At 41.2% G+C, this 15,996-nt stretch overlaps 1 protein-coding gene across 1 annotated transcript; it reads right to left on the bottom strand.

Moving 5' to 3' along the window:
- Positions 1-2,444: 2,444 nt before the first annotated feature.
- AKAP17A (A-kinase anchoring protein 17A) lies at positions 2,445-14,435 on the bottom strand. Its single transcript, XM_083501933.1, has 5 exons — positions 14,234-14,435; positions 11,527-12,692; positions 9,232-9,380; positions 6,138-6,378; positions 2,445-4,326 (listed from the first exon to the last, which is right to left on the bottom strand). Exons 2-5 carry the CDS (start codon positions 12,286-12,288, stop codon positions 3,430-3,432), a joined length of 2,049 nt encoding a protein of 682 aa, XP_083358059.1. The 5' UTR covers positions 12,289-12,692; positions 14,234-14,435; the 3' UTR covers positions 2,445-3,429.
- Positions 14,436-15,996: the final 1,561 nt, after the last annotated feature.

Below are 15,996 nucleotides of genomic sequence, written 5' to 3'. Positions count from 1 at the left end.
AAGAGGATTGAAAGTTCCAATAACTAAACTGATTGGACACATTGCAAAGGTTGTACAAGCTGCTTTTTCTCCTTATTATCATCTAAGCTCTCATTAGAATATGAAGATAAAACGAGTTTGGTTTCGTTTGCCAATAATATTTTAAGGTGCTCAAACCTAATGCCCGAAGTGCTTGTTATGAAAGTATTTTCCGTTTTTGTGGATACCTCTGGTTATCCCATCTCAGAACGGATATGGTTGATTGAGAAAAGACTAAGTAAAGGATTGGAGCACCTTCCTAATGAGGAAGATGGAAGCAGCCAGTAAGCAAAATTTGTGCTTCACTTGTGACAAAGGGTAATCCAGTCCTCACATATTTATAGCCAGATTAATGACAAAAAACACAGGCTTCTGAGGAATGCGCCACATGTTTTCTTTTAATGCTAATTAATTAATTAAAATTAAAAGATAGGAAAGCATCTCTTCTAAGGAAACTGAACTGTGCAATAATAATGTGTGCTCCTGCACAGTACAATCACAGAATGTGCAGAGCTAGAAACAGGTCAACATTTTCTGCAATGTAGCATTTGGACTACATACCACATTTGCATACTACATTGATTCCAAGTTCTATGTGCATTAATGTGAACTCTGCCCCATTTCTTCCTCACAACTATTGTGCAAGATACAGTGAGCATGCAACTTATGCACATTTAACTTATGTGAACTCAGCTTTACACTTGGCCAAAAAAATTAAAAGGGGGAGGAAAGGAATCTGGTGTCTGTGGGGGAAAAGAGACTTTGGCAATTCCACCTGCCATTGCACCCAATGCATGATTTTGGCTTCAGGCATGATCCCCGGAACTTAACAACATGCAGGTTGCAGGCTTACTGTACGTTAAGTTCTGAGAGAAAGTGTGCTGAGCTTCAAAGCTACGTGTGGATTTGAACCCTAGTTTCTTTGATGCAAGTCCAACTACCCCATGTTCTTCTGATGCATGTGTCAAACTACAAACATTAAAATTAGTGGGCTGAGGGACTAAAGCATATTTTATTAGTGAGCTACTGTTTTGGATGTTCTAATTCACTCTGATTTTCTTAAAACGGCCTTGTTTTCTAGCTCCATTTCATCAATCTACATCTGTATGCCAGACATGGCTCTAATCTGCATCTGGTTATGCAACATTGTGCACATTACTGTGTGAAGTGGATGGAGTGGGTTTTAGCTTGTAAACATGCTCATTTCGTTCTAAGAGAAAATTCTCGCCTGAACACTCAACATTAGAACTGCTGGAAAAACCACCAGTGTCACAAATTGTTTTCTGCAAAAAAAAAATGCAATGTGCGTAAGTAACTATGTTCATGACGATACCTTTTAAGAACCTGGCCCAATTAGCCCGAGGGCTAGAAGTTCACAGCTAAATTTGTGTTAACAGGAGTATGTCTTTTAAAGCCATCAGAGATGGCAAAGGGAAAAAAAAGGCTAAGTGAGGGTGAATTCATTCAAGGCTATTTAGGTCAAAAGCTACAGCAGTTATGTGGCAGCTACTCTCAAAAAAACATTTATTTAAAAACCCTGTAATTTGAGATGTTGCTTTTAAGTTCATAGCACAGAAACCAGAAAGTATGTGGAACACTGTCAGCAGTGCTTGATCTCATTTTGGATATGCAGGTGCACAGATGTTCTCAAACGCAAGCATGGCTAGAAAATTTGACTGAAGCATTACGCTACCTATTATCCACCATCAAGGGGCACACATGGAACTCTGGAGTACTTCCTGTTCAAGTGCAAACTTGACCACAGACTCCAGAAGACTATGAGGTGGCTTCTGGGCAGATAGCAGGACTTCCCTAGCCTGCTCTTACCACTGCAGCCCATGTGCCCCTAAACAACCACTCACAAGAGTCAGGGGATCTTGCTGTACAACAGCTAACATGGTTGCAAAAAGGAAACTATGGCAAAGCGCTATGTGTAGGATGAACAGCTTCACACAGAAACAGGGCATTTGAGGTCCTGTCCCCCAAGCTTTCAAATTTGTGAAATTCTGGATGCAAAGAAAGAAAACGTGAGCAAATAATATCTGAAATCCTTTGACCCCACAGTTTAGGTCAGATCATGCTTCCATGTAGATACAGCTACATTAAACTGAAATGCCACGGAAAGTATTAAATATTATATACAATAAGATCAAGGCATTGTTGTAAATACAGAAACAAAAAGGAGATTTCTAGTATTATGCCAAAGGTCAAATGTGACCTCACAGAAAAAGTTATTGTGCAGGAAATAAAACAAAAATCTTCATCAATGTGAAAGAACAGCGGGAATGTTCCTGCTTCTGGGAAGAGCAAAATAGCAGATAAAAATGAAATTATCTTGTAAAAGAGAAGTAGCTTTAAAATAGAACCACTTTATGTTAAGGACTCTGCATAATCAGTTATTAAAACAAAAGACAAACCAATTCCTATTTAATGGTGTATATATCTTTTAATGTACCGAAATACGAAACAGTAATTTGGGTTCACTGGCAATGGCTTCTGTGGTTTTACCATTAGATGGTAAAAAGCTGGTTTTGCACTGCAACGTTAATATTTTGGGGAAATTCCCGAGCTTCATTTTCAGAAGCAAAGATATTATTTAAAAAGTTACTTAAGAGAAAGTACAACTCTGAACCTGAACGTAGCACATAAAAATAATTTAGCAGGAAGGCCCCTCTTTCAAAATAGACACCTGTGAAATTGCATGTAGAAGAATATTTCAACCAATGGTTTGAACAAAGAAAAGGTCAAATGTGAAGACTAAAACTACAGCAGCCTGTGTATCTGCTTTCCAAAGGCTCCAAAACCCTGGCATATTTCCTTCAAAATGGAACAAAATGTTTAAAGTAGCAAACACAATGTCTATTCGGGCCCTGTAACAATCTATCAAGTTTGCAATTGTCATAATAGCAAAGAAGGCATCACAGCAGTGTATAAAAAATATGGTTGCATCTAGCACCAATTAAGATAGCAAAAATCCTGGATGGAATTACTTATTCCCTGTGAATCAAGTAGGTCAACGTGTCAAGTTTACATTTCCTTTTAGAAACATACACATGCCAGTCTCTAAACAAAAGATTGCTGTGGCTGCAATCATTAGAAATGAAAAAGGACCCAAGAATTTTTAAAATGAAGTGAAATGCTGAATGCCTAATTAGGCAGGTTATCACAGAAAAAGCGTGAGCAAGAATGATCAGAATTTATAGCACTGTAGAAAGCCAACACATTGCTGACAGATAAAAGAAGCCCCCAAAATATTTCTGAAAAGCGCAGCTATATGTATTGGACTCCATAAACTAAATTCAAGTAAAAAAAAGAAGTCCCAATCAGTTTTCTTTTCCTCCCTGGACCGAATAATGAGAGCTCCACTACAGTCCTTTCTGAGATAGCCCTTACAAAAGGCCAAGTCCTTCATTACCTACTCCAAGTGCTTCTTTGGTTGCTCAAAGATCTCTTCCGGTGCTTTTGTTTCTTGCTTGTGCTCTTGTGGCCATGACTGCGCCCTCTTTTATCTTCCTTCCTGTCTCTGCTTAAGGATCGCCTGTGCCGTGCATATTCCCGACTTAAGCTCCTCAGGCCAGGACTGCTCCCTTTCGCAGAGTATTTCTTATGGAGGCGCCTTTCTTTCCTACATTTTTCATCATCGCTACTTAAGTCTCTTCTGTGCCTGCTTTTTTCAGTCTTATCCTTGCTATGATGGTTGCCCATGTCTCTGCACAAGCGAGTCTTCCCCTTGCTCGGCTCCCTATTGCATTTGCCTTGCTCAGACAGCAAGTCTTTCTTGCAGGTGTTCTGCTCACGGTCTGGCGTGGTCTTCTGTTGCTGATTTGTAGGAATGCATGAAAGGACACCTGAACTACTTTCATCAGAAACGGTGTCCCTGCTACTGACATTAATCTTAGTGTCTTTGATGAGAATATCCTCATGCAGGCTTCCATTTAAGTACTTTGGCTGACTGCTCACACTTTCATTAGCCTTTATGCTGCTAGGACAGAGCTGCATCGGTTTGGCTAAAGGAGACTGAATGGAAGTAGATGCAACAGAATGGGGAACACCCACCAGCACTTTCAAAGGCATAGGCTGCAGTGCATTAACTTCACTCTTCTTCAGATGGGTTTCTTCTACCTTCTTATTCATGAGATTGCTCAACAGTTTCTCCCTCAACTCTCTTTCTTTTCTCTGCAGTCCAAGAGCTCTCTCTTTTTCTTCCTCTACCCGTCGGAGTTCAGCTTCTTGCAGCCTTCTCCTTTCTTCCAAGTGCTGAAGGCGGATTTTTTCCTCGTTGTGCTCCTGTTCCATAAGCTTTATTGCCTAAGAATATAGAGAGAAGAGATTTCCCTTAGTTCTGTATCAAATACACTCGTTCCATGGCAGGGTCAACCTTGAACAACTTCAGAGAACTGTTAGAAGGGAAACTATTCCCCAAAAAGGGAACTATGCAGACCACAAGTAGGCAAGCTGCATCCCACAGAGACCTTCCCTACAGCCCAACTCAATACGCCCCATCAGCCCAACAAACAGATATATGCAGGGAACACAATTTACATAGGTAGAAAGGGCTCCCTCCACCATTCGCTTTACCGCCTATTGCAATAGTGCTTTCCTCAACCTGCCAAACAGCTGTCTGATGAGCTGGAGGAGCACGTTGCCCAAGCCAATGAACTGGAGAAGGGGGAGGCATGTGATAGGACCTCTGCCTATCATGTGCCTCATCTCTCCTGCTGCTCAGCTGACTGGCACTGGGAGGAGCTGAGAATTCATGGACAATGGGTGTGTGTACCCACTGGGTTCGCTGAAAAAAAGGTTTGTGAGCTTGCATGTGAGTGTGTGTGCTCTCCACCCACCAAATGCAACTCTCAGGGCCAAAAAGAATTGCCCATCTCAACACTCACCAACACACTAAAGGACAGAACTGTAGCAGATTTCCTGCTTCTCATTCTTAAATTGCTAATGCAATCCAGCAGCCTTTCTGAAATAGGTTAAAAGCAAATCAGTTCCTAGGAAACAAGTCTGAACAACCCAACAAAGAAGCTCATAAGGACCAAAAGATAAACTCTACTTTATACTGATCAACTTTTGCAACAAATAATTTTGCACTGTTGTCAACTTGGTGACATGAAGACTTTAAGATTTAAGAAAGGCTTGAGATTAAGGAAAGTCGGAACTTTATTTTAGTTTTTTTTTATTCTCCTTGAATGGATTGCTAGATTTTCCTAGGATTTTAAGTCTCTGTAAATTACTATTCAGGTCCTAACTAAATTTGTAAGCAGAGTGATCTCATGAAGCTGACAAATTGTTATTTGTGCCACACCAGCAAAATCAGTGTCCTAAACCTTGCAAATGAGCACATGCTATACATGAAAAGGTCCTTGATACAAACACATAACAACCTTCACTCCTCAAATGCAACAACTGCATTCTTATGAACTCAGAAAGGCCTTTGATGCGGCAAGCTTCATGACTATCCCAAGGCTGGTCAATGATCCCTTACTGGAGAAACTCAGGTAATGGCACAGGATAAAGGGAGACCCTTGATGCCCAACTCCCAGGTCTTATGCATGCTTCCTGGATAAAGTGGTACCTCGGGTTACATACGCTTCAGGTTACATACGCTTCAGGTTACAGACTCCGCTAACCCAGAAATAGTACCTCGGGTTAAGTGCTTTGCTTCAGGATGAGAACAGAAATCATGCAGTGGCGGCGCAACGGCAGCAGGAGGCCCCATTAGCTAAAGTGGTGCTTCAGGTTAAGAACAGTTTCAGGTTAAGAACAGACCTCCGGAACAAATTAAGTACATAACCAGAGGTACCACTGTACAGGTTTTTGTCCCGTTTGCACAGATTGCATCACACACTGGTTCAGCTTTATGATGTAGCCTATTTGTCCTTCAAACAGGAAAGAAGAGTGAAGACAGGGTTGGGCCTAGCCAAAATACAATGCTAACAGCAAGGTGCTATGAGCAATATTTAAAATGGAGTAACTGAAGAGGCATCATTATAAAATAGAGAGAAGAAATCCGTGTGTGTGTGTGTAATTTATCAAATCCTCACTTATAAGGTGCTTGGGTTTTTTTTACTGCTTTCCCATGCACACCAAACCCTAAAAATAAAAAAAACAGTTACCTTCGCTCTGCTCAGCAGTTCAGCAATTAATCGAATAGACTGAAGGTTTCTCTGAGCTAAGAGAAGCTTCCTCTCCTCAAGCTTTATTTTCTCTTGTAGTTTTTTTTGCTCTTCAGCTTGTATTTTTTCAAGCCGCTTTTTGTTTCTACGAATTTCACGATCCTTCTGTTTCTGCTCTCTTTTGCGCAATTTCTCTTCTCTCTTTCTCTCTCTCTCCAATTCCTCAAGTTCTTTCTGTTTCCTAAGGATAAAGATTGCAGTTAGTCGCAATAGGTACAATTTTAAAGGGTTTTAAAGAATTCTTCAAACAAACAAACAAAACTACTACTAACAGCTTCAAATTCATTTGGAGGTTAAACCTCACCAATTTCAAAGGACTGCTCCAAGTTAAGGATTGAAGTCTTACAAAACAGAAGTAAGAAACAAAGCCATATTGAGCACAAAGCAACATTTCTAAATATTTTCCCAAGCCACAACAAGAAGGTAAAACAAAACTGATACTATTTTGATCATTTGATGGATCAGAACGTGGTATCAAGAACACCATGAATCACCATGAATTTGTTAAGTCTAATACACATTAACAGAATTGGCTATTAAAACACCTGTTTTCACCAGGAAGGTGGTAATGCAAGGTGTGAGAAGAACTGCTCACATTCTGATATGCTGTGGATAGATGCCATGCCTTCTATCTGGCATAAAGCTAGCTCTGCATCAATATGTTTGGGTGTAATTTATGCAGCTAAAGCCATCAGTCTGCAAGAGCTGTGCTATTAACATCTGTAGTGATGAAATGCTTTGAGAGATTGGTTCTTCAACATCTTAGGACATGTTTTCCACCGGATTTTGATGAACACCAGTTCGCTTATTGGAGAAATAGGTCAACAGATGATACCATAGCCACAGCTTTTCCCCTTGTAGTGAGTCATCTGGAGAGACTGTAGAATTATGTCAGAATGCTGTTTATTGATTATAGCTCGGCTTTTAATACCATCCTTCTGGACATTCTTATTAAAAAACTGAGGGACCTGGAACTTTCTTCTACCATCTGTGATTGGATTAAAGACTTTTTGAGGGATCACACACAAATAGAGGATTGGGCCTGTTACATCTACCTCTCTGAAGCTCAGCACTGGCACCCCACAGGGATGCGTGCTGAGTCCCTACCTGTACTCATTGTATATATGACTGTATCTCATCCGATCCATCTACTGTAATTATTAAGTTTGCAGATAATAACACCATAATGGGTCTAATTACAGGTGGAGATGAATCAGTGTATAGGGAGGTTCAAAAAGTCTCAACACGGTGCCTAGAGAACAACTTGCACCTAAATATCAGTAAGACAAAGGAGATGGTGTTGGACTTTTGGAGGAAGAGAGGGGAACTAGCCTCATTGTATATTGGGGGGGGCACGCTGTGTGGAGATAGTCTCTTCCTTTAAATTCCTGGGAGTCTACCTTAGTGAGGACCTCACTTGGAAAATCAATACAACCCAGGTGGTTAGGAAGGCCCAACAGAGACTCTATTTCCTCAGGGTCTTGCGAAAGAAAAATGTCAAACAAAAACTGATGATCTTCTTCTACCAGTCCACAATAGAAAGTGTCCTTTCATACTGTACTACAGTGTGGTACGTTGGTTTGACAGCCATGGCATTGGTTTGACAGCCACGGACAGGAAGTCCCTACAGAGGGTGGCGAATACAGCACATGACATCCTGGGCTGTCCCCTGAGTTTGCTAGATGACATCGCAGGAAACTGCTGCCTCAGGAGAGTGAGGAAAATTCTTAGGGATGACTCACACCCCGGCCAGCACCTTCAGGCAGGAGACACAGAAGTATAGTCAGCCGTACCAACAGGTTAAAGAACAGTTTTTATCCGTGGGCTGTTGGGCTGCTGCATGGAAAAAAATAGTGGTGCAATTGACTTCCGACAAGCACACAGAGTGCGAACCAGATTGAGTGTATGGGAGGGGGGGACGCTCATTTAATTTCACTGCACACAGGTGGTGTAGTGACAATAAAGATTTATTATCATTTATTATTATTATTGCAATAGAACACTGCCAAGAGTATCAAAGAGCTACTGAAAGCCATTTTATGCTATCCATATTCAAAACAGAACCACTGAAATCAGTGGACTTTATTTCAATGGGCGTCCTTTGAGTATGTCTAAATGGTATCACCCCATGGTCTAGAACAGTGTTTCCCAACCTTGGGCCTCCAGCTGTTTTTGAACTACAATTCCCATCATCCCTGACCACTGGTCTTGCTAGCTAGGGATGGTGGGAGTTGTAGTCCAAAAACAGCTGGAGGCCCAAGGTTGGGAAACACTGGTCTAGAATCATGGAATTAAACATGTTTGGTGGCATATTAATTATCTCCACCCACAACCCAACAAAATATACCAGCCTTATTCGTAACATGCTCAGTAACACTTTGATAAATTAGATGCTCAAGAGAAATGTATAGAGTAACCATTCACAAGAGTGCAGTGTCAGTGAAACTGCTCTGAAGTAATTTCATCAAAGACTGCAGCTTGGTGTTCTATCAGAAGCTTTAAACAGATTGGACTAGACCAGGGGTAGCCAACATGGTCACTCCAGATTTTGTGGAGCTATAAACCCTTGTCATCCCAAACTACTAGCCATGCTGGCTGGAGCCGAAGGGCGTTGTAGCCCAACATCATCTTGAGATCACCACGTTGGCTACTCCACAGTAGACCTACAGCAGCTTAACTAAAGACACATATTAACAGGATCAAGTGTGTTAAGCTTAATTAGCTGAAAGTGGAAAAGGCCTTGTTCAGAAACTGTTATTTTCTTAGATTGATTTTACTGTCAGAAGCAACAGTGAACAGTCTATTGTTGTGCTTTCTAGATGAATAGTAGCATTTTCCAAAAGGTTGTATCACACACCCCAATTTATGGCTTCTTAATGTAAACATTTACATAAAGCAAAATACAAATGGTTTACAATATTCAAAACATCTGAGTAGTAAACAGCCCAAAATATAAGAACAGAAATAACTATGTTGCATTTTACAAGTACAAAAACATTAACAGAGTTTGTTATTTCTTAGGAAGGAAGCGTACCTTTCCTCCTCTTTTTGTCTTTCTTCAGCTTCTTTTTCTTTACGTTTTTGTTCTTCTCTCTGTTTTTCAAGCTCTTGGAGCTTCTGCCTTTCAAGCTGACGTTTCTTAATTGAAGCATCACTCAGGTGTTTTGTTGAATCAAATGAAACCTTTTACAGACACAGAACAAAAAGTATTCACATTAAAGTACACTGACAGATTTTTAAGTGTTCCATTTGATTTCATTGTGCATTTTAGAATGGAACACTTGTGGTTACCGGTTACAGAAGGTTGAAAACTAAGCCACATCAGGTCTGTCCACATTAGTAGTCACTAACTTAATGTATATTATCACAGTTAAGGATATTTATTCTTAACCTTTAATAGTCCTGAACGACAGTGGTTCTCATATTTTGCCGCAGTATGCCTCCTTAAGTAATTATCAAAAAAGCCTTGCAAGATTTTTGAACAGTAAATGACAGGCTTCCTAGTGTTTACTTGTCCTTAGGAAGAACAAGGAAAAGGGCTGCCCAGAGGACATTATTGACTAGGTGGTATGTAAATACAATCCAATTAATCCATCCATAAAATGAGAACACTGAAAGATTCCAATGTTGGATGCATCATTATCAAAATGAATGGCAAATCTCTGCTCACATAGGACTGCATTCAATGCACTGCATTCAAAAGGAACACAAAGGTTGCACGCCTGAAACCATATTGCAATGCAGATAACAGCGAATTCCCAGTAATTGAGGGGCTGATCCAACCATTTTCCTAGATGCCCACTCATACTGTTAAAACCACTAACTTACCCACATGCCTTTCTAGTTAAACTGAGTATCTGCTGACTAGATAAATACTGTTATTTCTAAATGCAAACTCTAATTTCACATAGAGTTCACTCTATTCTTTAACAGAACATATTAAACAGGGAATTATATACTATTAAAAAAAAATCAGCTGGAAAGATAAACATGAATAATGCCAGAACAATTGCTCTTCTTTTCAGTGTTATGATTACATGAAGGGGAAAAAATTCATGATTACATGAATTGGCAAAATAACTTTCATTTTAAATTGGGAATTGCATGATATAGTGTATGAAATGCCCAACCATCAGTCTCTCACAAGACAACTTTAGCATATTTTCTTATGTCACTCCTACTCTCTGTTCCCACATGTAGCAGAGCCCTATTTGGGTGTTCAATTCCCCAAAGCAATTAGAATAATATAAGGGAGACTGGAGACACAGCAGTTGGTCCAGCCCCCATAATGTCCCCATACCAGGCTCCATGCCCTTCTACTTCCCTGGATGGTGAATATGTGCAGCGGGGAGCTTGCTTTACTCATGAGATGCATGTGCAATTTAGAATCATGCAGAGTTTCAATCCCATAGGGAACCTCTATGAATGCAGCAAGCTCCCTGCTATAGATATTTCCATCCCTACGTTGACGGGGAACAAGGGTAGGCACAGGTGAGCACTAGAAGGTGAACACTAGAATATAATGGAGAAGCAGCTAGGCAACATGTTCCCACTCTCTCTAGTGTGTGAAACAGCATGCTTCGATAGGGCCTAGGAACATACTTCAATAAAGTAAGCACAGAATGAAGCACAGGAAGCAACGCAAAAGGCAATTTAGGATGCCACAAAGTACTCAGGTTTAGAAAAAGACTGGATATTCTTTTAATGTATTTTTTGATATCATCTGACTTAAAAGAGACTATGGGTGAGATCAAATGTAGGGTAAGCGGGCATCCACACAGGAAACAGGGCTTCCCTTCCTATCCTCCCACTACTGGAGCAGATTTATTATTTTTACTTTTTTGAGGGGGGCAGGGATGCTGCTGAAGGAGAAATAAGAAAACCAGAAGCACTTTTGTGCAAATGGATTTCTGCTGCACAAAGAGAAGCTGCACTGGCAGCTGCTCTATATATTTAGTCTTTCAGACGTCTGCTACATCATTACAATTCATAAACTGTATGCCTATATCTTGTTAAGAACTAGTGACAGCACATTCCCCAATTCATACTTAACAGTTACTATAATTTGTGACATTTTCTTTGCGAGTTGCTTCTTCTGTCATATTCAAAGTTACACTCCCCACACCATTTAGTTGGGCAACGCTTTGGGTACCATTTGTGGAAAGGTGGCATACAAATGTTTAAAATAAATACCTCTAAAGGTTCACTTATGGGGTGCATGCACCTAAAACTGGTAACTTAAGCACCAGCTCATCAAAATATAAAGGAAAAGAACATGCAATGTTTCTTTGAAGAATTTTCTACTAGGAACAGCTCAACAGTATCTCACCTTTAAGTTACAAGCCACTGCTTTGCCATCTTCACCTTTGTACATCAGCTTCATCCCTCGTAAAGCGTTCATAGCCTTGATGAAACCTGCATATTCCTCATACTGAACATAAGCTTCAAAATTCAAATGGCCTCCAAAACTGAAGGTATGAAAATTTCTGCCAGTCATTTCTTCCCTATATGGGTCCAACATGGGTATGTCCACATTCCGTATTTCCCCAAATTTACTAAACACTTTAATAAGAACTTCTTCACTTGGTTTTTCTGAGCCAGAGTCTTTCTGTGCAAACCATTTACAAGGCAAGCCCTCCAGATGAATAGTGTCTGGCCTTTCCCCTGGCAGAGTTTCATTCATATCTTTTGCATCACGAAAAAAGGAGTCCCAGTCATGTCGAGTAGGAAAGTCAATTTTGTATTCTGCAGCACGGACTTTTAAAATGTCTGAAAAGCCACTAAGTTTTATAGTTTTGCCATCCAGGCATGCAAGGAAGGATTTAACCAGACTCTTATTTTCTACCTCTCCTTCAAAGCGGATGAAATCCATGGTGCTTTTAGATATCCGCAAGGTTGAGAACTGATGTGTTTGCACCATTCCTTTCAGCCTTTCCATCACTTCCCAGTTTGAAATAGACTTCCCAGGCTGCTTTAACTGAGGAAGTGCCACACTGATGGTCATTTTTGTAATGGGCTTAAGGTATAGCCCATAAGGAGCACAAAGCTCCACTGCTTCTGATGTGTCATGAACTATTGTAGCAGCTGCCATAGCTACAAAAAAAAGACAATAAGCATACAACGGATAGTAGGCTTATCTGTGATTTAGACACTGACAGAAAGTGGTTCCTTTCTTAGAATAAATGATCATTTTAACAGTTTCCTGAAAGCCGCATTCAAAGGCTTAAGAACAAGTCCTCTGTTAAAATTTATCAAAACAATATATAGAGAGTCCACAACAAAATATTATGCTCTTTCCTAATCACACTGCACTTCTGTGCTCCAGCTGCAAGCAGAGAAACTGCAAAGCTGTGTGGTGGGTACTAAGAAGAAGTGTTTAAGAAGGAGAAACTGAAGATGCAGAGAAACAGCTGTAGTCTTTTGCTTCAAATTCATTGCAGGTTGTTTGATGCATCACAACTGAGATGAATTCGAGTGGATACAGAAACCAGAAATCTGTAAATTGAAACAAATGAATTAAGAGTCTTACTTTCCATCCTATTAAACCAAACACAGGATTATTTTTAGTTAATGAAGCACTGAAGAGCAGCAAACACCTCAAAGCCAAAGTTACTATAAAATGATTTCTGGGAAAGTATTAAGTATAGCATGTAAACTATATATTTGCTATGTAGAGCAAAATTTACAAACTATTGTTACACAGTGAGAATACATCCAGCTAACAAGTACTGCAATCCTAACCCTGTCTATTCAGAGGTAAATCCTACTGAATTAAATGGGGCTTACTCTCAGGTAAATGGGGTTAGGACTACAGCCTAAGTTGATAATATTTTCATTAGCATTACCTGTATGAAACATAACAAGTTTCAGCAACCCTAACTTAGAAATTAACTACAACAGTTAAGATAAAAAGAGAATTTACTAAATTGTCATCCAAGTTAATACTGTTTTACTGTTTGTAAAAGGTGAATAAATATATTCTACTTTCAATTACTGTAACAATTAATTTAACACCATAAAATTAAATTATGCAACTACATAATATGATTGCATGCTGGTCAATGGGGAAAGCAGGAGAATGTAAGGAGAGTCATGCTGGCTCAGGCCAAAAAGCCTATCTAACCCAGCATTTTGTTTCCGACAGAAGCCAGCCAGATTGTCTCCTGGGAGCATGAAGGTGACAGCTACCTCCAGTTTGCTCCCAGTATTCAGTGCACACTCCCTAAAACACAAGGAAGAAGAAATGGGGCAATGAATCGGGTAGGCCCCACTTTTCAGGCTGGTGCTCAAGAAGGGTTCCAGGTCCGATACAAAAAGACTGACCGCACAATATGCAACACAGGCAGTGTGTGGTGTACTAAGGCCAGTGAGAGAGACCTGGGTTCACATCCACCCCCACCTGGCCATGGACTAGAAAACGGTCCTAGCCTGCCTCAGTGCTGCTGTGAGAATGAAACCAGAGGAAGGCTTATTGATGCAAACCCCCAAAATGTATTTTCTATGGTTAAGTTTTTACCTCTATCTTCAGTACATTTTATTTTATTGCTATGGCTAGTGGCTGATGCAAATAAAGATTCTTCCGAGGAAGAAGAGGAAGGGCAGGGAAGCCTAGTGCCCTGAGCCCCTGAAAAGGAGGGCGCAGGTGAAAGGAGCCACCACGAGCCTGGTGAAAGGAAGAAAGGAAGAAAGGAAGAAAGGAAGGAAGGAAGGAAGGAAGGAAGAAAGAAAGAAAGAAAGAAAGAAAGAAAGAAAGAAAGAAAGAAAGACAGACGACGTCGTGCTGGGGCTGCAGGCTTAGAAAAAGAAGCTGTTGGAGAAAAAAAGGGGGCGATGAGCACAGAATAGAGAACTTGAGCAGAGGACATTCGCTTTTTTCGCAGGTGGGCTAAGTGCCACAACGGGCCCGAAGGCAGGCTGGCGTCTCCCGCACAGACACGCACCCAGGAAACGTGTCGGTCCTGACACACGCACAACAGCACACGCGCACTGTGGGCGACTGGCTACAGGCGGAGCGGTGGGCGAGAGGAGGCACCTACCGCGCGCCCGGTCCTTGGCACATCTGGCCTCCGCCAAACTGAGGAGGAAGGACCAGCCCCGCGCCGCCGACGCCCGTCTTCTTCCTCCTCCTCTCCAGGGTAACCCGCGGTCGCCTCTCTCTCTCCCTCTCTCTCTCGTCCGGCCTCCCGCGCACGCGCGCACCTCACCGGCCTTCCCACAGTGCCCAGCGCCACCAAAACAAAAGCACTTCCGCTTCCTCCGAGATAAACGAGGGCGGGCCCGTGGGACGCCAGCTATAGAGAGAAGGGAATGCCCTTATAAGGGCTTGGTGCACACAGAGAGACGGAGTGCGCGGAATGTAGAGGGACACGCGTGATGCGCACTTCAGGTTTCAAGACGCCGAGGGGAAAGTTTTCTGAGTTGCTCGCGGGTCGGCGGGACGCGCGGCTCCTGCTGCATGCATGCATGCGGTAGAGGAGGAGGAATAATTTTGGGTAGCTAGAGCTTCAACTGCAATGTGACGAGCGTTTTGTCTTGGGATTATTAATAAAAAAAAAATCAGCAGTCTCAGGTCTCATCTTACAGAGTCATAGAATTGGAAGAGGGTCCGAGGGTCATCTTGTCCAACCCCCTGCAATGCAAGAATCTCAGCATCCAATTTGAAAGCAGCCCGGACCCTGCTTGGCTTTGCAAATGTGCTAGCAGTTTTATTGCCGCTCCACTTCAACTTTGTATGTCCCTCAGCCAGCCTGACGCTCAATACAGCGGACTATGATCTTGCTTTTCTTTAATTCTCAATCATACCGTTCTCTAAATTTGAAGCATCGTGGCAATGGATCGCGTTTGCTTTAGAATTTGCACCGGTGGGACTATTATTATTTTTAAGCCATTCATACAAAGCAAGACCGCAATTAAAAGGAGTACGGGTGCCTTTTTTTGCTGCTAGTAGTCTGCGACTTTTTGATTCTGAGTGAGTGGGATCGCGCTGGTGTCTAAGCACAGCCGCGATACATAAATAAATGTAAGTTAAAAAAAAAACAACACGACTCCCTAGATTCAAATCTCGTATTCTAATCTGTGGGAATTTGTCACTTCCAAGGAAAGCTGCAAGAATGATTTTTCCAAAGTTAGACCAGGTATTCCTCCTGTTGAGGCAAAGATACGTTACAAAGATTCTTAAAATACTGTATATAAATCTATGGAACTAAGATCATAGAGTTTAAAAAGAATTGGGCTTCCCAACCGTAGAAAAATCTGTCTTCCTGGCGTTACATCGTTAAAGGTGGGCTGCCATCTAGTGGTTCAGTGCGAAATTTCAACGTATCATGTCAAGCGAAGGAAAAGACGTTGAGACTACTTTGTTCTTGTTTTAAAATTTCCTATTGACCATATAGTGGGTTTTTAAAAGAAAACTAGACAATTTTTTATGTGAGAGAGCTGAGTTGTGATAAATTCAGCAGCCAACTCCACATAAAATCTGACCCATGTTGACCGTGACATACAGCAGTGTCAACGTACATCACACTGAATAAGGGTGTACTTACTTAATTTTATTTCTAATTGTTATGTACTGAGTTGAATAGGATCCAAACTGCAGCAGTCTGATTGGTCCTAGAACAATAGGATCCAAATTGCAGCAGTCTGATTGATCCTAGAACAATAGGATTCAGAATGCAGCAGTCTGATTGGTCCTAGAACAATGCAGCAGTATGATTGGTTGGCAGGAACCACCCAATCATGCTCCAGATATAAGTGAATCCACAACCTGATTGGCTTGCAGTAGAATTCCAATATTAGCCAA

The sequence above is a fragment of the Podarcis liolepis genome, assembly GCF_965112155.1.
Source record: "Podarcis liolepis genome assembly, chromosome: 4".
In the NCBI taxonomy this organism is placed as follows: Eukaryota; Metazoa; Chordata; class Lepidosauria; order Squamata; family Lacertidae; genus Podarcis; species Podarcis liolepis.
The sequence above is the reverse complement of the archived record's forward strand: the minus strand, read 5'-3'. Positions and strand labels throughout refer to the sequence as shown.